The sequence below is a fragment of the Mirounga angustirostris genome, unplaced genomic scaffold (assembly GCF_029215605.1).
Source record: "Mirounga angustirostris isolate CCGP_5_RB_7025 unplaced genomic scaffold, mMirAng1.0.hap1 SCAF_7, whole genome shotgun sequence".
NCBI classification, from domain to species: Eukaryota; Metazoa; Chordata; class Mammalia; order Carnivora; family Phocidae; genus Mirounga; species Mirounga angustirostris.
Genome location: NW_026991715.1, coordinates 58422995 through 58448767, shown reverse-complemented (window position 1 = coordinate 58448767; position 25773 = coordinate 58422995). Strand labels below are relative to the sequence as shown.

At 46.4% G+C, this 25773-nt stretch overlaps 1 protein-coding gene and 1 non-coding gene across 2 annotated transcripts; both read right to left on the bottom strand.

Annotated features, from left to right (window-relative positions):
- Positions 1-1785: 1785 nt before the first annotated feature.
- On the bottom strand, positions 1786-13169 carry F2RL1 (F2R like trypsin receptor 1). Its single transcript, XM_064595594.1, has 2 exons — positions 12959-13169; positions 1786-4334 (listed from the first exon to the last, which is right to left on the bottom strand). The coding sequence occupies exons 1-2, from the start codon at positions 13086-13088 to the stop codon at positions 3205-3207; spliced, it is 1260 nt and encodes a 419-aa protein (XP_064451664.1). The 5' UTR covers positions 13089-13169; the 3' UTR covers positions 1786-3204.
- An 11609-nt stretch (positions 13170-24778) lies between these two features.
- On the bottom strand, positions 24779-24886 carry LOC123842651 (U6 spliceosomal RNA). Its single transcript, XR_006790455.1, has one exon. It is a non-coding gene; the product is annotated as a U6 spliceosomal RNA (small nuclear RNA).
- Between the last annotated feature and the right edge of the window lie 887 nt (positions 24887-25773).

Below are 25773 nucleotides of genomic sequence, written 5' to 3'. Positions count from 1 at the left end.
AAAAAAGTTTGATGAAAAATGAACCAACATCAACAACAACAATCCTCTTCCTTAGGGAACTAAATAATGATCATCCATACATGGAATACTACCTAGTCATTAAAAATAATGAGGAAGAGGGCGCCTGGGTGGCTCAGTTGGTTAAGCGACTGCCTTCGGCTCAGGTCATGATCCTGGAATCCCGGGATCGAGTCCCACATCAGGCTCCCTGCTCGGCGGGGAGTCTGCTTCTCCCTCTAACCTTCCCCCCTCTCATGTGCTCTCTCTCTCTCAAATAAATGAATAAATTAAAAAAAAAATAATGAGGAAGAGGAGCCTACATGGCTCAGTTGGTTAAGCATCCAACTCTTGATTTCGGCTCAGGTCATGATCTCGGTCGGTGGTGAGACTGAGCCAAGGGTGGGGCTCTGCACTCAGTGAGAGTCTGCTTAAGATCCTCTCTCTCCCTCTCCTTCTGCCCCCCCCTTGTGTATGCTCTCTAAAATAAATAAAATCTTTAAAAAAACATTTTAAAAATAACTAGGAAGATCCATATTAATGGATTTATAAGTTAACATGCGTGCACATGTATATATTCACGTATTTAAGATATCTATTATATAATATTTAAGATCTATAATCATTAATATATTTAATATATAATATACATATGCATTTTATAGATCAGTTATTATAATAATTTTTTTTTTTTTAAGATTTTGTTTATTTATTTGACAGAGAGAGATAGCGAGAGCAGGAACAGAAGCAGGGGGAGTGGGAGAGGGAGAAGCAGGCTTCCCGTGGAGCAGGGAGTCCAATGCGGGACTCGATCCCAGGACCCTGGGACCATGACCTGAGCCGAAGGCAGACGCTTAACGACTGAGCCACCCAGGTGCCCCTAGATCAGTTATTATAAAAATTTGTTTCCTTTGGGAGAAGAGAATGGGCAGAGGTAGGAAAGAAAATTTTCATATGTTCTTGTTCAGTTTAATATACCAGCATGTATTATAAAAATGATTAACAAAAGAAATGGCAAATACCCAAATAAGTTTTTCCACTGGATCAGTCCATACACCACCTGCAGGGCCCCTGTGAGCCATCTGCTTCTGCTTCCTTTTCTTCTGTGCCCACCATCTTTTGCTTTCTTACCTGGAAAATGAAGACAACCTAAGCCTGCTATGAGACTCAAAGCAGAGCCTGCAGGGAAGGCAAGGTATAAACAGGAACTGGAGGGGAAAGGGGGCGCAGCAGAAATGAAATCCCATTAGCAGTGTAACAGTCTCAGTGCTAAGTGATATTTATGAGTGCATATGTGTGCTGAACATTTAATCCTCATAACTCCGTAAGGAAAATATCATTTTCCTCATTTCACAAATGAGAAACTAAGGCACAGGGAAGGATCTTCCCTTAGCTCACAAAACGAGGTATGATGGGGTCAGAAGTCAGCCCTGCCTGCCAGCTCAGGAGCTGCCCTCTTAGCCAGGAGGCTATGCTGCATCAATGCAAATTAAAACAGTAAGATTCTGTTTCTAGTCAGATTAGCAAAATTCCAAAAGACTGATAGATCAAATGTGGAGGAGCATATCAGGAAACAGGTACAGATGTACTATTTTGGTTGAAATATAAACTACTGAAGGCAATTTGGCAAGAATTACCAAAATTTTAAATGGTCATCTGACTTTTGACCTGGTCATTCTACTTCCAGGAACTTATCCTATAGAAATACTCACAAAGATGTCTACACAGATGTCCAATGCAGCACCATTTTAATAACAACAACAACAACAACAACAACAAAAAGAGACTTCAGGAGACATCGCTAGGGAAACAACTAACTACATCACAATATACCCCCAAATTCAAGTCTGTATCCATTAAAAATGGAGGTCAACCGAAAGACACAGAATGGAACAAATTCTAAACCATTAAGTGAAAACAACTGTCCTCAAGCAGTATGTACTGCGTGGCCTTATTTATCTAAGAACTATGGTGTGAGCATCACATCATTTCTTTTTATAGGAGTGATGCTGGAGCTACCCTTTCCCCACACCCTCCCTCAAAAAACCCACAAAACACACAACTCAAAAATAAGTTGTAAAAAAAGGGGGGGGTCATGTGTTATTTGTAAATCAGTCATTACAATAAAATTATTTCAAAAAAATCACAAATACAAGTTATATAAATTCACTTTGGAATAAGTACCCTCTGAATATCTTATATATCACATCTCTTTAGCATTCTTTTCCAAACAGATGTGTTCAAATCCAGCGAAGGCATGACAATTTCGTATTTGTAGCAAGTGAAAAAAACTGCCAAAAAATAATCCAACTATAATTTTTGAAAAATACTAAGTGGTAAATGCCCCTCTTACTTTGAAACCATCTATAACTCAGACTACCTAGGATTCTGAGTCAGTATAGTTACATGAACTTTGTGTTTCCACATTTAAAATCTTCAATGTATTTTCCTTGTAGCGATAAGGATATATACAAAAGCTCAAAGGGCTGATAAATAACTGAGAGTCCTAATGAGACAACAAACAGATCTCATTACAAGCTATACATGAAAGGGACACAAAGCAGTTTGCTTCTCCCTTGGCACCCAGACCAGTGGTTCTCAACCTGGGTGTGCATGAGCATCTGCAGCAGAGGCTTGTTAAAATGCAGTTTCCTGACTCAGACCCTGAGTTCTCTCATTCCTGAGTCTCTCGAACCTGCATTTTTAAACAAGTTCCACAAGGAGGTGATAGGAGAACCCCACTAACATTCTAAGTCTACGGTCCAATGCTAACCAGCTGCCCCTGGTTGGAATGGAAGCGACTCTGACTCTGCGTAGCTTCTTCACCTCGTTACTTTCCTCATCTGTACAGTCAGTCCATTGGTCTGATCATCTCTGAGGACACTAAAGCTCTAACAGGGCTGTAAGTTCCAGCCAAGAGCTTGTACAAGTCACTGAGCTTCTGATTTTTTTACCGCCTTCTGAAAAGTTTGCTTCTGTTAGTTCCATTTCCGGGAGCACCTGAGTAGCGGAATTCTAAAACTGACATCTCTTAACTTGGGGGACTTTCCTCATGCAAACAGGGAAGCTTCCAGCAATCCTGAGAGGTGCTCCATATACATGGCATGTGGTGAGACCCACTTGGTCAGGGGACAACAGAAACATACCCATAACATTAAGCAGGCTCCAAATCCTCCTGTAAAACAACCAACGGAGGGCCCGAAAAACTCAGTAAGAGGTTTTAACACTGGTTGAACTGGAAGAGTAAGAGCTGGATTTCCCGGAGGACTTCTTTGAGGCGAAGGATATTTGCATCTGCCGTACGGTACGTACACTTCGTACGGTACGTACACTTCGACAAAGGAGAGCATTCTTCGCGTGATCCCTGAAGTCTTGTGAAACAAAGTAATAGACGAAGGGGTCGATGCAGCTGTTGAGGGTAGAGAGGCAGAGGGCTACAATGTACAGGGCGTAGAGGTGGCTCTGGCTCCTGGTTTTAATCAGGAAATAATGCACCACAAGCAGAAGGTTACTAGGAGTGAAGCAGATCAGGTGCATGGCCAGGACAGTGACAATGAGTTTGATGGCTCTTTGCCTCTTCTTTTCCGAGTTTTCATCCATAGCAGAAGATTGGAGTGTTCTGATCATTAGCACATAGGCAGAGGCTGTGAGCAAGGCTGGGAACAGAAAGACTCCAATGGCCAGGGAGAGGAAATAATTGAACATGTCCCCTACCAACACCTCCTCAGGCAAAACATCATGGCACGTTGTGATGTTAAGAGCTGGAATGTACACAGTCTGCTTCATGACGTACAAGGGGATGGTAACCAGCAGAATCAGCACCCATATCCCCAGCGAGACCCCAAAGGCAATGTTTGCCTTCTTCCTGGGGTGCACCAAGGGATTCATGATGACCCAGTACCTCTGCACACTGAGGCAGGTCATGAAGAGAATGGAACAGTACATGTTGCCATAGAAAAAGCCAATGAGTACTTTGCAAAGAGCTTCCCCATAAATCCAGTTGTTGCCATGTATGTGATAAGCAATCTTCAAAGGGAACCAGATCACAGAAAGGAGGTCTGCCAAGGCTAGACTGGCCATGTAAATCACAGCAGGGTGCTTCTTCTTTGTTCGGAAAAGAAAGACCCACAGAGCCATGCCATTACTTGGCAAACCAATCACAAATACAATCGTGTAGACAATTGGGAGAAAGACGGTAGTCAGTTTTCCAGTGAGAACGGAGGCAGAAAACTCATCCACAGAAAAGCCTGGCTTCACGGTAACTCCTTTCCCAGTGATATGAGATGAGCTATCAGCCTTACCAATGAGACTTCTTCCTTTAGAGGTTCTATTGGTTCCTAAACAAAAAAGGCAAGGCAGACAAGGGTCATTACAGAAATCAATCTTTCAGCGGTTATTGTTTAAATAAAAGTACTTTAGGGCACCTGGGTGGCTCAGTTGGTTAAGCGACTGCCTTCGGCTCAGGTCATGATCCTGGAGTCCCGGGATCGAGTCCCGCATCGGGCTCCCTGCTCGGCAGGGAGTCTGCTTCTCCCTCAGACCCTCCCCACTCTCCTGCTCTCTCTCTCTCAAATAAATAAATAAATAAATAAATAAATAAATAAATAAATAAATAAATAAATAAATAAAAAGTACTTTAGGGGCTCCTGGGTGGCTCAGTTGGTTAGGTGTCCAACTCTTGGTTTCAGCTGAAGTCATATCTCAGGGTCGTGAGATGGAGCCCTGCCTTGCTCCATGCTCAGTGTGGAGTCGGCTTGAGATTCTCTCCCTCTCCTCCCCCCTCTTCCAAGCTTTCATGTGCCTCCCTCTCTCTCAAGTAAATAAAGAAATAAAATCTTTAAATAAAAGTACTTTAGACAAAGACAAAAGGAGTATACAAAAGGCTTACAAGTGCTTTCTTTGGGTGATGGGATTATTGGGTTTTGTTTGTATTTTTGTTTTTTACAATGGGTTTTTTTTTTTATTGGAAGGTTGTGGGGTACATGTGAAATATAAAACTGATTTCTAGGACTCAAAAAAACTGACAGCATTTAAATTTATTTTTACACACGACCCACAGTTATTCCTAACTATTCCAATGACGGCCACCTCTCTCACTCTGGCTGTCAGACAGCATCCAGCCTGGCCTACCTGTCATTCCCTCTCCCAAAGTCTGACACAGGGAGATCCCCAGCAGCACAAGGGACATTCCCTCTGCACCCATGAGGACACTGCAGGCCACGGGCAGGGACTGCCCTGCTGCTGTGTGGGCCTCCTGGACACCTTCCTATGAAGGCCAGCAGGCAGGCAAGGCTTCTGACCTCAGGGTCACTGAACGGGTCGGTGCACTATTTGTGTTCAGACAATCTGTGCTCTGACTTTGAAGCAAGTACCATGGCAAGCTGAACAATGTATGCTGTCATTCCCGTATTTGCCTTAAACTTTAGAAACCACATACAAATGACATATCCAGCCTACATCCTGCCTAACCAAGTGTTCACGGAGCCACAGAAGAAAGTGACGGAGGGCGCCTTGGTGGCTCAAGAGGTGAAGCGTCTGCCTTCGGCTGAGGTCATTATCTCAGGGTCCTGGGATGGAGCCCTGCATCTGGCTCCCTGCTCTGCGGGAAGCCTGCTTCTCCCTCTCCCACTCCCCCTGCTTGTGCTCGGTCTCTCCTCTCTCTCAAATAAATAAATAGAATCTTAAAAAAGAAAGAGAGAGAGAGAGAGAGAAGAAAGAAAGAAAGAAAGAAAGGAAGAAAGAAAGAAAGAGAGAAAGAGAGAAAGAGAGAAAGAAAGAGAGAAAGAGAAAGGAAGAAAGAAAAAGGATCTTTTGGGGGCACCTGGTGACTCAGTCAGCTGAACATCTGAGTCTTGATTTTGGCTCAGGTCATGATCTTAGGGCCATGAGATCCAGTCCCACATTGGGCTCTGGGCTCAGTGGGGAGTCTGCTTGAGATAGTCTCTTTCCCTCTCCCTCCACCTCTCCCCCTGCTCGTGCACTCATGTGTGTGCTCTCTCTCAAATAAATAAATTCTTTTTTTTTTTTAAGATTTTATTTTATTTATTTATTTGAGAGAGAGAGAATGAGAGACAGAGAGCATGAGAGGGAGGAGGGTCAGAGGGAGAAGCAGACTCCCCGCCGATGCGGGACTCGATCCCGGGACTCCAGGATCATGACCTGAGCCGAAGGCAGTCGCTTAACCGACTGAGCCACCCAGGCGCCCCTCAAATAAATAAATTCTTAAAAAGAAAAAAAAAAGATCTTTGTAGATGTAATTAAGGATCTTGAGATGAGAAGATCATTCTGATTATCTAAGTGGGCCCTAAATCCAATGACAAGTGTCTTTATAAGAGAAAGGCAGAGGGAGATTTGAGAGAAACAGAAGAGAAGGCCGAAAGGAGAAACAGTATGAAAATGGAGGCAGAGGTTGGAACGATGCTGAGAACAAGCCAAGGAATGCCAAGAAACACCAAGAACCCTGAGAAGCTGGAGGAAACAAGGAACAGATTCTCCCCGAGTCTTCAGACGTGCTCACACCTTGATCTCAGACCTCTGCCCCCTTGAACTGTGAGTGAATAAATTTCTATTTGAAAGCCTCCAGCTAGTGCAACTGTTACGGCAGCCGCAGGAAACTAAACGCGTAGGATACACCCATCTCGTGTTCGACCTAATCTCTTTTATAATGTTTTAAAACGAATATGAAGGGCGCCTGGGTGGCTCAGTCGGTTAAGCGACTGCCTTCGGCTCAGGTCATGATCCTGGAGTCCCGGGATCGAGTCCCGAATCGGGCTCCCTGCTCGGCGGGGAGTCTGCTTCTCCCTCTGACCCTCCTCCCTCTCGTGCTCTCTGTCTCTCATTCTCTCTCTCTCAAATAAATAAAATCTTTAAAAAAAAATTTTTTAAAAAAAAGAACACAGTGAATTTGAGGGCTTTTGCTGTTATTTTGGGGACAGAGCCAGGTGACATCTTTCTGTTTCTAGGAGTTTAAATAAAGTATATCAATCATCAAAGAAAGAGGAACAATGATCATAACCTGTGATTAAAATGAAGTGTCAGAAACTGAAGCTTTGGGCGCCTGGGTGGCTCAGTCGGTTAAGCGACTGCCTTCGGCTCAGGTCATGATCCTGGAGTCCCTGGATGGAGTCCCGCATTGGGCTCCCTGCTCGGCAGGGAGTCTGCTTCTCCCTCTGACCCTCCCCCCTCTCATGTGCTCTCTCTTTCTCATTCTCTCTGTCTCAAATAAATAAATAAATTCTTTAAAAAACAAAACAAAACAAAAACAAAAAAACGAATATGAATTATTTTTAAAATAAAAATGTTAAAATATTGCTACATATTGCAGTGTTCCTCAGATACTTGACTAAAACCCACAGTAAGAAACACCCAGTTCTAATACATATCATCCATAATGGAAAAAAGTTTCACAAAACAATTACCTTTATTACACAGGCTGCACTCTAATACTTTCTATTATATTCTATTTCATCCTTATAAAAAACCAGTCACCACCCTCTACACTGACTTCAAGACCCACTTTACATGTTTTGCAAAACCAGTTAACGGAGTGATGCATTTTGAAGCTCCTCAGAAGGCTAGTTTGTTTGTTTTTTATAGACAGATGAGATGTCTGCGGAACTCTCCCCAGACCCAAAATGGCAAGGGTCCCTGTATGAGATTATAGGTTTCTTTCATTGTGGGATTGTGTCCTAATTTTTTTCCAGTTCCCACAGTCCCTGGCATAGCCCTGACACATAGCAGGTGCTCAACACCCCTGAGGTGGATCGAGAAGCTCAGCTAGGCACACGATGGAAGGAAGCGAGGGAGAATCAAGAGCTCTCCCGCCCATTTCTTTAGCTCCCGGGCTGGTCCAGTTCTACGGAAGCCGCACAAGGACAGGAGCGCCAGCAGGGGTGCTGTAGGAGCAGGGCCCTACAAAATACAACCCTTAACCCTGGGAAGTGTTCCTCCGAGGGGCTCCTACCACGGGTCTGACATTGCTTCCAACACTTCACATGCATTAGCTCACTTCACTTCCACAACAACCTTGTGAGGGAGGTGCTATTACCAGATCACCATTTTATAGATCCATAAGCTGATGCACAAAGAAACTGAGTAACTTTCCCAAGGCTAAACAGTTGTTAGGCCGAAGTCAGGGTTCAACACCAAGCAGTCTGTTTCTAGAATCCATGTTTCTCACCATTATACCACACTGCACCTTGGAGGCCCTGACTCGTTATGCTGTGATCCATCAAGACCAACCAAATCATGCCAACTCCACACAATATTTTTTCTCAAACTGAAAGTTTTAAGTGTAAATTTTTGCCATTTTAAAAACCACTCTCTTTAAATTAGCCCCTTCTCTAATAATTTATATATTTATTTGTATTAATATCAACATGTTTGAAGCCTTCAGAAGTGTAAGAAAATCCTGTGAATTCTCTGTCTGTAAAGTGTTCACTAACTCTCCAGAGAGGGAGTGGGGGCAGAGCTGGTAACTGACCGGTGGACTGGGTTCTGGAGAACTCTGCCATTCAAAGAGCTAGGTCCTCCACCCCAGAAACAGCCCACCACAGACCAATTCAATGAGTTAGCCTGTATTTCTGTAGGACAGAGCCAACAAGATTTTAGAATTACCACAAAGAAAACTCAATTGTTTTTAGTGGGGAAAAAAAAAAAAAAGATTATGTAGCTTGCTTTACAAAAGAGAAAAATCTAGGCATTGATATCCACAGTTACTAACATCACAAAAATGATGACCAGATATTATGTGCCTAAGAAAAGAAACACCTGTCAAGTTAACCTTGCCAAAAAAAACCCCCAAACAACAACAACACAAAACAAACCTGAATCTGATCAAGCACCTGGATCCAACTGCCAAGTTAATGGAAATGAAGGAGACAATAGGACATACTAAATAACACCACATGACTGGAGCCAGAAAAACCCAGAATGTGGAACCTGCTACAGGATCAAGGACCTAATTTCTTCAAAATACAAATTACAAAGCAAAAATAAGAGAGAATGAGGTGTAGAGGAGGGACTCTCAGATTAAAGAATTTAAAAGACCTATAAATCCATGTAATGTGTGGTCGGCCTTATTTGGATCCTGATTCAAACAACTATTAAAATAGGACTTATAGAGGCACCTGGCTGGCTCAGTCAGTGGAGCATGGTGACTCTTGATGTCAGAGTTGTGAGTTCAAGCCCCACGTTGGGTGTAGAGCTTACTTAAAACATTTTTGTGGGGGGTGGGGGGTGCTTGAGTAGCTCAGTCGGTTAAGCGTCCAACTCTTGATTTAGGCTCAGATCAGGATCTCGGAGTCATGGGATGGAGCCCAGTGTCAGGCTCTGGGCTCAGCGTGGAGTCTGCTTGAGATTTTCTTTCCCTCTCCCTCTGCCCCTCCCACCTCCCCCGCTCGCACCTCTCTCTCTCTCAAATAAATAAAATCTTAAAAAAAATTTTTTTATTGGGGCGCCTGGGTGGCTCAGATGGTTAAGCATCTGCCTTCAGCTGGGGTCGTGATCCCAGGGTCCTGGGCTTGAGCTCCATGTCGGGTTCCCGGCTCAGCAGGGAGTTTATTCTCTATCTGCCTCTGCCTCTCTCTGTCTGCCTCTCTCTCTCAAATGAATGAATAAAATCTTTGAAAGAAGGAAAAAAATACAATAAAAAATAAAAAAAAATTTTTTTAAATAGTACTGGGGCGCCTGGGCGGCTCAGTCATTAAGCGGCTGCCTTCGGCTCAGGTCATGATCCCAGGGTCCTGGGATCGAGCCCCGCATTGGGCTCCCTGCTCAGCGGGGAGCCTGCTTCTCCCTCTCTCTCCTTCTGCTGCTCCCCCTGCTTGTGCTCACTCTCTGTCAATAAATGAATAAAATCTTAAAAAAAAAAAAAAGAAATTATTTTAAGTGGTTATGTGGTTATGTTTGATAAATCTTCACCTTTTATGAATACATACTGAAATATCTTAAGATGAAATTATATCTGGATTTACTTCAAAATAACACAAGGATTGGTACCTTCAGGTACTTCCGGTGGGAATATAAAAATGATGCTGTCTCTATGGAAAATAATCTGGCAGTTCCTCAAATGGCTAAACGTAGACTTGCCAGATGAGCCAGCAATTCCTACTCCTAGTATATACTTAAGACACATACAAACACGGGGCGCCTGGGTGGCTCAGTTGGTTAAGCGACTGCCTTCGGCTCAGGTCATGATCCTGGAGTCCCGGGATCGAGTCCCGCATCGGGCTCCCTGCTCAGCAGGGAGTCTGCTTCTCCCTCTGACCCTCCCCCCTCTCATGCTCTCTCTATCTCATTCTCTCTCTCAAATAAATAAATAAATAAAATCTTAAAAAAAAAAAAGACAAATACAAACACATATCTAGGGGCACCTGGGTGGCTCAGTTGGTTGGGCAATCTACCTTTGGCTCGGGTCATGATCCCAGAGTCCTGGGATCAAGTCCCACGTTGGGATCCCTGCTCAGCAGGGGGGGGGGGGTGTGCTCCCTCTCCCCCTCATCCCTGCTTGTGTCCTCTCTTTCTCAAATAAATCTTTAAAACAAAACATGTCCACACAAAAACATGTACACAGATGTTCACAGCACTATTCATAAGCATCAGAAAGTGGAAACAACCTATGGGGCACCTTGTTGGCTCTGTCAGCAGAGCATGCAACTCTTGTTCAGGGTTGTGAGTTTGAACACCACACTGGGTGTAGAGATTACTTAAAATTTAAAAAAGTGGAAACAACCCAAAAGTTCATCAACTGATGAATGGATAAACAAAATGTGGTGTATGCATTCAATAGAATATTAGTTGGCAATAAAAGAAATACTGATACATGCTACAACATGGATGAACCTTAACTGTACTAAATAAAAGATGCCAGTCACAAATTTGTCCTGAATAAGCAAATCCATAGATAGAAAGTAGAATAATGGTTGTCAGGAGCTGGGGAATGGGGCAATTGGGGGAGTTATGAGATGTTTCCCTGGCCTCCCAGAGTTTATGATCCAGTGGGGAAACAAATTAAACATATTTACACAAATAATTATCAATTACTGTTGGGACGGGAATGCAAATGTGGTCTGATGGAGTGTTTTCCTTGCCTTGACCCCCAAATCAGTGGCCCCATCTGTAAAATGAGAAGGGTGTATCCTTGGTGGAGCTGCCCTCTAGGAGTCAGTCTTTTTCGTGAGATCCCCCCAAAAAACTAAGAAAATCAAACCTAATATATGCCTTGTAGCAAACTGCGGAGCATGCGTAAGGGTCAAGCTAAAGGGGGATGAGCAAAGAGGCATGCTAAGGGGCAGAAGTACTTTGGGGATGCTCTATTTCTTAATCATACTCGATTTAGTTTCAGACTGGGAGGGAAAGCTCCATCTACCATTATTAATGTCTGTCACTTAACTAACCCTTTAGGAAAGTTACCATGCAAAAGGAACAAAAGTATGTGGAGAAAAAAACCGTCAAGGTGCAATATTAAATAGTTCTGGTTAACAAGTAACTTGATTTTTTTGTTGTTGTTAAACAAGTTCACTATATTCTCCAGGAACCAGTGCTCCCCCGCCCAGCCCAGCCCCCTCAATTTGTAAACAACAGCAAGTCAAATACTCAGGGCTATCTTCCTTTACGAACTGTCTAAATCAGAATAGCATTCAGTCATCTACACCTACGTATTTTTTAAATGTTTGCACAACCTTAGTTTTACTCCCGAATTTTAAGTTTCCAACTCTAGAAGACAGAGGCAAAACGAAAAGTGTTCACCACAGTTTCAATGTTCCTGGTTAATAAAAAAATGTCTTTATTCTAATGCTGACCAATAAAATGTATACAGTGGTGCAGTTTTCAAGTAATATACTACACCATCCTTCTCTGCAACTCCAGGGGGAAAAGGGTCACTTTCTTCAGTCTAATTCAAATCGACAGTGATTTGCTCTTTTACAATGTTTTTACGAAGAAGATAAAAGCGACACCCCGCCTTCTACAGCAGGTCTGCAAATTGCGCAGGGAAAGGAGAACCTCCCTTTGAAGGCCACAGCGGCTGCTCCAAACAGCCGGCCACCCATTAGCAGCACAGGAGCGTGATATCCGGCCCCCGATCCCCCGACGAGAGGCCCGCCCAGCCGGGGAGACCCCGCCCCCAGGAGGACAGGCTGGAGCACACCCCGGGCAGCACACCGGCGGAACCCAGCTGTCCCGCGCAAGTCAGCCCCTGAGCACCGCCGGACGGCTCCCGTGCTGGTCCAGTCCCGGGGCTGGCAGCCTCCGCCATACACACCTCAGCGCCAGCCAAAGGCTGTAACGCGTGGCACACAAAGGCCCGGAAACCCAGGCCCGTAAGGTCACCTGGCCGCGTAAAAGGCACGGCCCGAGAAGTTCCATTTGTAAAATCCGCGTGACTCGCAACTGCTCTAGAACTCGAGGCTGAGCGCTCATTACCCCCCAAGCCCAGCGGGGTCCGGCCCTTTTAGACCCCGGCCATCCACCGTGCCGGAGGAGCTTCGCGCCCCGGGAGGGTTTCGAACCACGTGAGCCGACTCAGAAGAAGGGGCTCTAAAAGCTGAAGGGGGTCGCGAAAAGCGACAAAGCTGATTCCCAGGCCTCGGGCTCTCACCCATTCCACACCGCTCTGAGCCAACCAACTCCAAGGGGTCCTGCGGGGCCAGCCCCTCAGTATTTGCGGAAAGCCCCTTAGTTTACAAAGAAGCCAACCAGGGGGAAGGGCGGCTGAGCCCTCTAGGTACCCTTTAGATGCGAGCACTCCATTCCCTCCTCTGCCCTCCGCGGACCTCAGCCTCTCCCGTTTGTCCCATCTAGGTGGCCCTCCCGGCGCAGGGATCCCCATCAAAGTCACCTAGAGGGGGATGCGAGAGGTGGTGGCAGCAGCAGCAGAACACCCTTCGCGCCCCTGCCCGCTTCCACCACCTGCCCGTGTGCCTTGGACCCCCACTCCTTAGCGGCAGGAGCCCTCCCTGACCGAGTTTCTCACCTTGGATGGTGCGATTGCAAGACACAGAGGCCGCCAGCAGGATGGCGCCCCCCAGCAGCCACGCTGCGCTCACGCTTCGCATCCTTCCTGCAGCCCCGCCGCCGGGCGGGCAGGGCATTCGCCGCCACTGATTCGAAACTCGGAGCCCCACTCGCCGCTCGGAGAGGAAGCCGCGGTCTCACCTGCTCTAATCCAAGCCTCTCCGCGCTCCTCCCGGGAGAGGGCTAAGTTTCAGTGAAACCCGAGGCGCTCGGCGCACCTGCGCGAGGCCACGCCCCCGGGGCGGAACGCGCGGCTCGGCCCCGCCCCTGCGAACTTCCAACGCGCGGGTCCGGCTCGCGGCAGTCTGGCCCGGCGCGCGAGCCCCCACCTACGCGCTGCAGGTGCGCCAGCCGCGGCCGGGAGGGTGCGGGGGCCGCCCGCGGGCGGGGCCGGGCGGGTGAAGTAGCTGTATTGGAATGCAAATGACAGAAACGCCGGGACGACGAGTTCTCTGCGACCGGGCCACGCCTAGAACTCCCATTAACCTTTAATCACTTTGGGGGAGCCAGGGTCTTCCGTGTCTTCCCCTCCCCTTTGCTAAATGGAAAAAGCCGAGGCCCAAGCTCACGGACTTTGTCGTTGGTAATTGGTAGAGGGTTCCCAGTGTAGCGGGCACGGGGGGGATAAGGGGTGAGTTTGTTGATTTTTTTTTTCCGCTTTGTTTGTTTTGTTTTGTTTTTTTGAAGGGGTAAGTTTATAATCTGCAGAGACTTGGTGGATCGCTGCGGACACCAACGAAAGCGGTGGGGAGCAGGAAGGAGTCCCGACGAGGGGTCAAGGATCTGGAATTTCCACTCTGCTGTTAACTACCTGTGACCTCGAACAAACCTCTTCACCCCCTTCTAGGCCCATTTCCTCGTCCATGAGGTGGAGCGGGTGAGGTGATAGTTGGGACAGCTACCTTAAGTGCCAAGAGCTAATGATTTGGAACACTAGTTTAATACCGACCGCGAGCCGCGCATTAAGTATGCTTATTCCCAATTTAGAGCTGAGGAAATGGCGTTTAGAAAGGTTGGATAAATTGCCCACAGTTACGCAGTTTATAGGCACAGTTTATAAACACACACCACATTTAATCTCTAGTCTATGACAGCCACTTTCTATTAATCACTGCACTATAAATACTTCGACCAGGGTCTCCCCCGCATCGGGAGCTGGTAGTCCAAAGAAATATATAAGGAGATAGAGGGGGTGTTGAGAAAAGGAGTGAGAGTTTGGGGGTGGGTGCACAAGGGCCAGCATCATCCTGGTAATATTTTTTGCTTTGAAAAGGCAAAATCAGGGGCACCTAGGTGGCTCAGTTGGTTAAGCGATTGCCTTCGGCTCAGGTCATGATCCCAGGGTCCTGGGATGGAGCCCTGCATCGGGCTCCCTGCTCAGTGGGCCTGCTTCTCCCATTCCCACTCCCCCTGCTTGTGTTCCCTCTCACGCTGTCTCTCTCTCTGTCAAATATATAAATAAAATCTTTTAAAGAAAAGAAAAGGCAAAATCAAGTTTAAAGTTACCTGCTAAACTACTGGGTGATGGAGGAGCAGAAAAGAGAAACATTAGTATTGTCCTCAGATGTTTGAAGGATTAGCTCAGAGAAGAGGATTAGACAGATTTTGAGTAGCTCCCTGAGAGCAGAAATATATGGAAGCCACTGTGGGAGGCTAACTGTGGCTCAGTATAGAAAGAGATTTCTAGCAAGTACCACTGGTCTCAGTCCTGAGAGCTGTCAGCTGAGATTGAGGGCCACATCACTACAGCACTTGCAGCAAAGGACCAGGCCATCCCTGTGGCACGTTGGAGAGGGGAGTTCCTTCCCAGAGTGAGGGGCCAGATTGGGTGAGTCTAGATAGCCTCTTGAGAGGCTTGAGTCCTGAGAGTCTACCATTCTCCTTAGAAGACCTCTAAGTTTGGTAAATCAGTTGCTGGTGACTATCATGAATTTTTGAACCACCATAAACCAAATGGCCACAGACCTGTGAGTTTCTAAGATGGAGCTCACATCTGATAAGGGCCCTGTGTGACTTCTTACTGACCCCACCATGGGGCCAATAAACAAAACTAATGTGGGCTCCAGATAATTTGGGCAGACAAAATTGTATAAAATATCATGTTAGCCAGTTGTTCCAACCCTATGCCCAAAAAGACATTTCCCAAGTTACCTAAGTGGATGGTTAGCATGCTGCCTCTTCCCTGGGTCCTGACAGGAGCTCGAAGGAGTAGGGAAATAAATGGTTGAAAACAAAGAGTAGCAAATGGCCCTGAACCTGCCATGAGAATGGAATAATTGCTCCATGAATAACGGGAGTGACTGCCTCTCAACACACATACAGCCAAGAATGGCCAGCGAAAGCTATCCAGATTTTTTTTTAAGATTCTCTTTATTTATGAGAGAGAGACAGACAGAAGAGACAGAGCAGGGGTGGGGAGGAGCAGAGGGAGAAGGACAAGCAGACTCCATGCTGAGCACAGAACCCCACATAGGACTCGATCTCAGGACCCTGAAATCATGATCAGTGCTCAAACCAGGAGTCAGACACTTAAGTGTCTGAGCCACCCAGGCGCCCCCAGAGTTCTTTTTCCTGGCTGCCTTTCAGTAGGGCATCTCTTAGGAATCTCTCACTGTTATGTCTCCAGTTCTCTGGGGAATGTGATTAAGAGCTTGGCCTTGAAATCATGTAACCTTGCTAACATTTGTGTGACCTCACAGAAATTACTTACCTTCTCTAAGCTTTCGGTTCTTTACTTATAAAATGGAGTCAATATTTTTTTAGTTTAAAGGTGTGTGAGGATAAAATAGTGACCATGTTTGATGCCTGGTGAAAGCTCAGCAGATGGGCTTTTTATTTCCTTCCTTTCTCTCTGCAGTCTTCTTTACACCCCAACCTACCACCTAGCTCTCAGGATGCTGCCTCCCAGGGCCACTTGCCACAGCCGATGCCCTCTCTCCCTCCCAGGAAAAGTTGCCTTCCAGCAGCAGCACAGGGGTCTTCCACATCCTATCCGGGGGACACCTCCTCATGAGGATCAGTCCTCTCTGACAGGGTCTCTCACTAGGGAAGATAAGATACTAAATCCCTATGATGACCCTTCTCGGGCTCCATTTTGTTATCTATAATCTGGGGATGTCCATAGTACCTTTCTTGTAGGATGGTTGTGAAGATTTAGTTTGCTAAATGCCCATAAATACTTCTTAGCACAGTTCCTGGTATAGAGTAAATACTCAAGAGATAGTAGTTACTATAGAATGACTGGACCAGGGAGAGTCTTCCTCTTGGCAGAGAACAATGCATAAAACTCCAGCTGTTTTGACTTAAAATTTCACTGGTATTTTATGTAAATATGCCTTGAATCATCAACATTTCAAAGAAAATATCTTACTGAGCACTGCTGTGAGTTAATTATCTCATGAGTGTGTTTTCTCCCAACCACCTGACTAAATGAACTGCATTATTTAAGTCCGCTTGCCCATGTTTTCCAGTGATTTGTTTTTTGATGTTGATGACTTCTTTGCCCTGAAGGGCTTAGGGTATTGTATGGTGCTATGGAGCAGTACAGAGAAGTAAACACAGCCAATTCCAGATAGTCTGGCTTCCAGGGATTGGGAAGTTTGGGCAGTTTCCCACCCTCTACAGTTCTAAAGAAAATAAAGTAGGAAATGGGATGGGCCAGACACTGAGGAAGAAGCCATTTCATTCAATCAGTTCTACAGCCATTTATCAAACTCATCAAACTCTTCCTGGAGAAACAAAGATCTAGTCCCTACACTTGGATCCTGGATTCTTGCAATAGCCTTGTGACTTGTATCCTTCCCTCTGACACTCTACACAGTCTCCTCCCAATATAGTGGTCAGAGTGAACCTGTGAAAATGTGCATCAGATCAGATCACTTCCTTATTTCAAATACTGACGTAGTTCCCCACTTCCCTGGGAGTACAAACCAAAGTCTGTCAAAAGTGTATGCATCCTGCCTTCCTCCCCCATACACACACAACACACACAACACACACACACATGCACACATATACTCCCTTTTACTTCATCTCTTTTATTCCCCTCCCTCATTCTGCTCCAGCCATGCCTGGACCATAGCTTCGGTCTTTACTCCTTTCAAGTATTTGCTACAACACTATTTTCTCAGCGGGGCCTTCTAAGAACTACTTATTTAAAATTATACTCCTGGAGAGCCTGGCTGGCGCGGTCAGTGGAGCATACGACTCTCGATCTCGGGCTTGTGGGTTTGAGCCCCACGTTGGGTGTAGCAATTACTTAAAAATAAAATAAAATAAAAAAGATAAAAGAATAATTAAAAAAATAAAATTACCCTCCCACCCTCCCTCCCTGAACGTTTTCCTCTCTGGCACACATCCCCAGTATTTACTTACTATCTAGCTCCTCCACCACGACACGATGCAAGCTCTATGACTACAGAGATTTTTTTCTTTCACTGTAGCTTGCAGAATTGTTTATAATTTTTTTTTTAAGATTTTATTTATTTATTTGACAGGGAGAGGCACAGCGAGAGAGGAAACACAAGCAGGGGGAGTGGGAGAGGGAGAAGCAGGCTTCCCGCCGAGCAGGGAGCCCGATGCGGGGCTCGATCCCAGGACCCTGGGATCATGACCTGAGCCGAAGGCAGACGCTTAACGACTGAGCCACCCAGGCACCCCAAGCTTGCAGAATTGTTTAAAAGATTGAGGAAATAACACCATCTGAAGGTGGCAACGGTCTCTTACACACTCAACTCTATGATGTCAAATCAGTATTTATTTTTTCTTTTAAAGATTTTATTTATTTATTTAACAGAGAGAGACATAGCGAGAGCAGGAACACAAGCAGGGGGAGTGGGAGAGGGAGAAGCAGACTCCCCGCTGAGCAGGGAGCCTGATGTGGGACTCGATCCCAGGACCCTGGGATCATGACCTGAGCCGAAGGCAGATGCTTAATGACTCAGCCACCCAGCCGCCCTCAAATCAGTATTTAAGTCCCAGTTTAAATCACTCCTTAAAATACGGGGAGGCCAATGTCTAAAACACTGCAAAGGTGAGCCTTTAAAATGTAGACGACTGGGATTTTTATCTGTTTTGCCCACTGCTGTATTCCCAGTGCTAGAATAGTGTCTAGCACATAGAAGGAACTCAACACATACTTGTGAAGGAGTCAGTTTTTATATACTGCCCACCTACTATCTATCATTCTGCTAAAATCTAGAATTGCAAAGATCAGTATCTCTGCTTCCATTGAATTGATGGTCAAATGTGAAGAGAGATGCATAGATTAAGTCAAGTATTGGGGGTGGGGGTAGTGGTAAGTGACACATCTTTGAAGGTCTGTGGACACACACAGAATGACACCTGCCTGGGGGAATGAGAAAAGGGTTTCTAAAGGAGAGGGCATGTGAAGACAGCCTTGAAGCTTGAACAGTTCACCGGGTAGCTTATTTAAGATAAGGCTAGCTGCTATAACACATAAATCTCTAAGTCTTAGTGATTCACTGCAATAGATGTTTATTTCTTACTCGCTTAAAGCCAAATCCAAGGCTGTTTGGTGGGAGTCTCTCTTCCAAGTGGGGATAAATGAGCGGGGCTTCTCCCATCTTGGGACTCAGCCTTCTTCAATTGAAGGCTTCCAAGGTTACTACAGAAGGACATGTGAAGGGTCGTGTGTAAAAGGTTTCCACAGCCCTGGTCTGAAAGTGGTGCACCATCATTTCCATATTCCACTGACCAGAACTCAGTCACGTGGCCACAGCCCACTGCAAGAGAAGGCTGTGTGCCCAGAAGGAAGAGAAAAGGAGCTCTGTGAACAGCTAACAATCTGTTATTCCAGGTATGATCAAAGTGTGGTGGGTGTGGGGAACACTTCGGTGGGAAACCAGTGTGTGTGAAGGAAAGTGGCTAGTGATAAAGCTAGAAAGGTAGCCAGGACTCACCTTTAAAGGGCTTTCCATGAAAAAGACTTTGGACTTTAATCCTGAAGCCACTGAAGACTGAACTATCCGTTCTCAATCCCATCTTCAGAGCACTGAGATTGCCAAGGTGGCCTTTCTGGGACCAAAGAAAAGAATAAATCTGGTTGGGGTTGTAGATGGAAAAGATAAGGGGAGGAAAAGAGAAGAGAAGAGGGATTAACTCCCACCACAAGGCTGCCTAAGTGAGCAACTCAGCCCTTCCAATCAACTGTTCCCATCTTTGTAATCACCATGTGGCATAATGACCATTCTCTACTCCTTGCCCCCATCACCCTGATGACGTGCTTATTTCATTAAGTAATCATAGGTACAGATGCCATCACCTGACTCTTTATGAGGTCCAGGGTGCCAGTTCTGCTCCCCACAGTATTATCTTTTCAGAACAGTGAGCCTGCGGCTGTATTTCCCATGACGTCACACTGCTCTCAGTGATGCACTGTCCCATCACACTTCCAGTCCACGTGGACATTCTTCATAACTCCCGTCCTTAAAAATGTCCCCAATTGTTTCAATGGCAGGAACAAACAAACAAACAAAATCTAAAAAGTTAAAACACACACACACACACACACAAGGATCATAAGCGTAAACAGTAGTTGGTCACAATGCCTGCAATTATTTCTTTGGGTCCAGAATGCCTCTGGGTAGCTGAACGGACTACATTACCATTCCAGTCTTTGGCTACCATCCAGACCCCTCTGCTCCACTGCTGACAAGCTGAGATACGTTGGCGGGGGGGGTGGGGAGGTGGGTGGGAGATGGACACGACTCCCTCGGCCTCCTCTTTCTCATACCAGGAGGTTTCTAAGGACCCCTCCACCTCTAATTTATAAGTCAAAGTAAGCACCTCAGACAGATGAGTTGCAAGCATGGGGAGCAGGGCCTTCTGGGACAGAGCCCAGTGCAGGGCAGGAGTGGCCTGGCTTGCTGTGGGACAGGAGGGCGATGCCAAAGGCAGACTTTGCCACCAGGCTCTTCTCCAGAGGCTCTCCGTGGCACAAGGGAGTCCGAGCTCCCCTGGTCTGACCACCAGGCGTGAAAACCACCTGCCCAATTTCGAAGAAGCCTAACTGCTGACTTTTCTTGTAAAATCAGTCCCAACGTCCTCTTTATTTATTTTTAAAAAGATTGATTGATTGATTGATTGATTGATTGATTTATGAGAAAGAGAGCGAGCACAAGCAGGGGGAGCAGTAGAGGGAGAGGGAGAAGCAGACTCCCGGCTGAGCAGGGAGCCCTGCAAGTACGTATCCCAGGACCCTGAGATCATGACCTGAGCTGAAATCAAGAGCCAGACACACAACTGACTGAGTCACCCAGGCGCCCCCACCCACAATATCCTCTTTAGATAAGTGGCCAAAAAAAACAAAACAAAACAACCTTTCAATCCCAGAATATAATTATTTTCCAATTTAGTTGCTCAGAGACTAGTTCTTCCTTCTCTGCTTCCAGCTTTGATTGCAAGCTCCATCCACCCCTTGTGGTGGTTCCAGAGCGGTTCATTCTTACAGTGTCATCTAAGAGAGAAAGGTTTCTCTTTTCTGATCACAAATGCAACACATGCTTATTAAGTTTATTGAAGGGACGCCTGGGTGCATCGGTAGATTAAGTGTCTGTCTTTGGCTGAGGTTATGATCCCAGGGTACTGGGATTGAGCCCTGACTCAGGCTCTCTGCTCAGCAGAGGGTCCGCTTCTCCCTCTCCTTCTGCTCCTCCCCACCCCCACTTGTGCTCTCTCTCTTTCTCGCTCTATCTCAAATAAAATCTTTAAAAAAAAAGTTTATTGAAAAAAGAGTGGAAAATACAAAAATAAGGGAGGGGATGGATTCATAGATACCTACTTTTTTTTTTTTAAAGATTTTATTTATTTATTTGACAGAGAGAGCACAAGTAGGCAGAGTGGTAGACAGAGGGAGAGGGAGAAGCAGGCTCCCTGCTGAGTAGGGAGCCCGATGTGGGGCTCGATTCCAGGACCCTGGGATCATGACCAGAGCCAAAAGCAGACGCTCAACTGACTGAGCCACCCAGGTGGTCCCAGAGATAACTACTCTTAACAGATAGCTTTCTACTTCAACCTATCTTTTTAAAAATTAGATTGAGATTATATTAACTGTTTTTTTAGTTTTCCTCACTCAACAAGAGTGAACATTTCCCCAGATTGTTAAATATTCTTCCATAGCACCATTTAAAATTATCGCAGAATGTCATCTTCTTGTAGATCTTAATATATTTGATCTGCTGAATAGCCAGATTATTTCAGATGTTTGCTGTGTTTAAGATAACACAGAGATAAACATATCCTAATAAATGCATCTCTTTCTGTAGTCTCAGACTATTTCTTCAGGAAAAAATGTTTTTAGAGATGGGTGGATATGACACATCAAAAATTATTTATTTTAGAAGCTTTTAATGATTATTATCAAATTGCCCTTTAGAAACAAAGCAGTAATTTATAGTCCCATCAACAGTGTATGAGTTGTCCATCTCCTCAAATCTTCACCAGCATTAGGTGTTACTGTTTGTTTTTTTTTTTAAGTAAACTCTCCACCCAACATGGGGCTCAAACTCATGACCTCGAGATCAAGAGTCACATGCTCTAGGGACTGAGCCAGCCAGGGGCCCCGGGGGGTTACAGCTTTTAAAAATCTTTACTAATTTGATCATTGTGCCCTACCATTAATATCCACATACTCAAGTGGCAGAGTAGGGAAAAAGATTTTTTATGGAGGTGAAAAGAACCTAAGAGATGGGGAGTTGTGAATTCTAAAGCGTAATCTAAGCACGCAATCAATAAATATCTGCACAAGTACTATGGAGATCTTTCTCAGCAGAGTTGCTTTAGGATGGTGGCCATATTGCTGGAGTAGGGTACCTGCTTCGTAGTCCATAGTACTGATCAGCTACCGGACAGTCAGCCAACAGTGAGACCTTGGTCTCGGGTTTCTGTTATGTGAAATGGTGACAGGAACACTTCACGCTGTGCATCCCATAGGTTGACCAGTGACAAGGAAAGAAGAAAATGTGCGTTTAAGAGTCCTTTGGAAACCATGAAAACACTATATATATGTAACTCCTGCTGTCACTGACCACAGTGAATATTATAGCTGATCATATTGTTTTTAGACAAATGATCCCATAATCCCTAGTCAATTACAAGTCTTCTCTCTGCAGCCCGGCAGGATTAGACCAACGTCTTGGAGATGTGCTCAACTCCTCTGGGTGAGAGGGAGAGTGCTCTGAGACACTTCCTAACCACCCAGGATCTCACAGCTTCAGGAACTAACTGCGGGCACGAAACAAAGACGCTTGAAAAGCAGTCAGACACGTCAGAGGAGTGGAGGACCATGTTCGCTCTCACCCCTGGGCCCTGAAAGCTACTTATCCTTAGTGTCAGGGACCAAGACCCACCAAGGTCTTGGGAGGGAGGGGGCTGGGGAGAGAAGTGGTGGCCCTCAGACAGGGCCAGATTTGAGGTCTCTCTCAAGTAACTGTGTCTGTAGGGACCTCTATGGACCCTGTTCTCATCCAGACTCATCTGCGCCATCACCACTTCTAACAGAAATGTCTCCTGCCTTTAGGGGCGCCTGGCTGGAGGCGATTCTTGATCTTGGGGTTGTAAGTTTGAGCCCCATGTTGGGTGTAGCGATGACTTTAAAATCTAAAACAAAAAAGAAATGCCTCCTGTCTTTATTTTTTTTTTTTAAAGATTTTATTTGTTTGTTTGTTTTTTAAAGATTTTATTTACCTGACAGAGAGAGCAAGAGCAGGAACACAAGCAGGGGGAGTGGGAGAGGGAGACGCAGGCCTCCCACTGAGCAGGGAGACCGAATGCGGGGCTCGACCCCAGGACCCTGGGATCAGGACCCGAGCCAAAGGCAGGCGCCTAATGACTGAGCCACCCAGGCGCCCCCAGTTGGATGTTTAAATTGGGAGAAGTTTGGGGCGCCTGGCTGGCTCAGTCGGTAGAGCATGCGACTCTTGATCTTGGGGTTGAGTTCCAAACCCACATTGGGTGTAGAGATTACCTAAAAATAAAATCTTTTTTTTTTTTTTTTAAGATTTTATTTGTTTGTTTGTTTTTTAAAGATTTTATTTACCTGACAGAGAGAGCAAGAGCAGGAACACAAGCAGGAGGAGTGGGAGAGGGAGACGCAGGCCTCCCACTGAGCAGGGAGACCGATTATGGGGCTCGACCCCAGGACCCTGGGATCAGGACCCGAGCCAAAGGCAGGCGCCTAATGACTGAGCCACCCAGGCGCCCCCAGTTGGATGTTTAAATTGGGAGAAGTTTGGGGCGCCTGGCTGGCTCAGTCGGTAGAGCATGCGACTCTTGATCTTGGGGTTGAGTTCCAAACCCACATTGGGTGTAGAGATTACCTAAAAATAAAATCTTTTTTTTTTTTTTAAGATTTTATTTGTTTGTTTGTTTTTTAAAGATTTTATTTACCTGACAGAGAGAGCAAGAGCAGGAACACAAGCAGGGGGAGTGGGAGAGGGAGAGACGCAGGCCTCCCACTGAGCAGGGAGACCGATTGCGGGGCTCGACCCCAGGACCCTGGGATCAGGACCCGAGCCGAAGGCAGGCGCCTAATGACTGAGCCACCCAGGCGCCCCCAGTTGGATGTTTAAATTGGGAGAAGTTTGGGGCGCCTGGCTGGCTCAGTCGGTAGAGCATGCGACTCTTGATCTTGGGGTTGAGTTCCAAACCCACATTGGGTGTAGAGATTACCTAAAAATAAAATCTTTTTTTTTTTTTTTTAAGATTTTATTTGTTTGTTTGTTTTTTAAAGATTTTATTTACCTGACAGAGAGAGCAAGAGCAGGAACACAAGCAGGGGGAGTGGGAGAGGGAGACGCAGGCCTCCCACTGAGCAGGGAGACCGATTGCGGGGCTCGACCCCAGGACCCTGGGATCAGGACCCGAGCCGAAGGCAGGCGCCTAATGACTGAGCCACCCAGGCGCCCCGCCTCCTGTCTTTATTTAAAGAGATATGTAGTAAGGAGGCATGGTCTTGGCCAGGGGGTCCAACGGGCCTGGGTTAAATCTTGGCTCCGTCACTTTTCCACCCTGCGTCTCTGTTCCTCATCTACAAAATGGGGACAATACTAGCTACCCTCCAGGAACCGCTGTGTTCAAAGGACTAGGCGGGTGGCTTCGCCGCCGGGCCCTCCTCAAAGGTGCTTTGTTCTTGGTGGGGGATGGTAGGAAGCTGTCGCTTGCTGGGAATCCCCGGGGAAATGGTAGAGAACGACAAAGGCCCGTGAGAGGGTGGCAAGGAGAGCAAGGGACTTGGGGCGTTTGGCTTGGTGCGAAAGATCACCGGGGGACAGGCAGGCCCAGAGAGAAGGGTTCTGGAGACGGCGGGGCGGGAAATCCCGGGCGGGAGCGTGGGGCAAGGATTCCCCGCCGGGCCGGGCAGGCGGCAGAGACCAGCTCGATCCCGCCGTCCTCCGTTTGCGAGCTTTCATTAGCACGTGAAGGAAAGGCCGCGGAATGCCCGCCGAGCCCTTGGCGCCCTTGGGGCGGCGCCAGCGCTCGCCGGCTGGGCGTGGGGCAGGGAGCGCTGGGGCCGCGCCGCCGGGTTTCCCGAACGCAGACCCCCGTGAGTGCCCGACGCCGCGCCGCCCTGGAGCTGTTTCTAGCCCGGCTAAGGCCACAGTCCACTCCAGTCCCGGCACTGCCCACGTTCTCCGCTACCTCTGTGGTTGATCCAATTTAGAAGGCATGGTGATTTGGGAAAGAAAAGCAAATATTGTAATAGCAATGGGTAACGTGTTGAATTATTTGTTTTTATTGTTATTTATTTTTCCGTATGGAACGCTTCGCAACTTGGCCTGTCTTCCTAGCGCAGGGGCCTTGCTAAACTCCTCTGTAGGGTTCAGATTTTTAGTGTATGTGCTGCCCAAGCGAGCACATGTTGAATTGTTAACTCACTTTCACGGTTTCTTATGAAATAGAGACCGGTACTGCCCTCGTGTTAGAAATAACATGTTTCAGAAGCACGTTCAGACACAGATGCCGAACTCCTAACCTTACAGTGGCCGCGCGTTCCTTGAACCAGTACGTGCTTGAGTTACCAGAAGCTTCCCCGAATGTTTGCACTCTAACAAGAAATTTGGTGTTTATTTCTTAAGGGGAAAAAAAATAAGGCCAGGCCAATCTTTGGCTTTAGAGCCCACGGATGGCAAGCAGGTGTATCCAGGGATTCAGGTCTGCATCTGAGACTGTCTTGTCTTCCTCCTCGGAAAGGGAGACAGATTGAGTGGAAGAGCCTGGAGGTTTTTTTTTTTTTTATTCTTATGTTAATCCCCTACATTACATCATTAGTTTTAGATGTAGTGTTCCATGATTCATTGTGCATAACACCCAGTGCTCCATGCAGAACATGCCCTCTTTAATACCCATCACCAGGCTAACCCATCCCCCCACCCCTCTCCCCTCTAGAACCCTCAGTTTGTTTTTCAGAGTCCATCGTCTCTCATGGTTCGTCTACCCCTCTGATTTCCCCCGCTTCATTCTTCCCCTCCCGCTACCTTCTTCTTCTTCTTCTTCTTCTTTTTTTTTCTTAACATATATTGCATTATTTGTTTCAGAGGTACAGATCTGAGATTCAACAGTCTTGCACAATTCACAGTGCTTACCAGAGCACATACCCTCCCCAGTGTCTATCACCCAGTCACCCCATCCCTCCCACCCCGGAAGAGCGTGGAGTTTAAAGCACAAAGGATCCCAGGTTTGTCCTGCCAGCTCTACCGCAGTGTTACATAGCCACAGTTCAGCCCAGCTATTCTGAAATGAGAC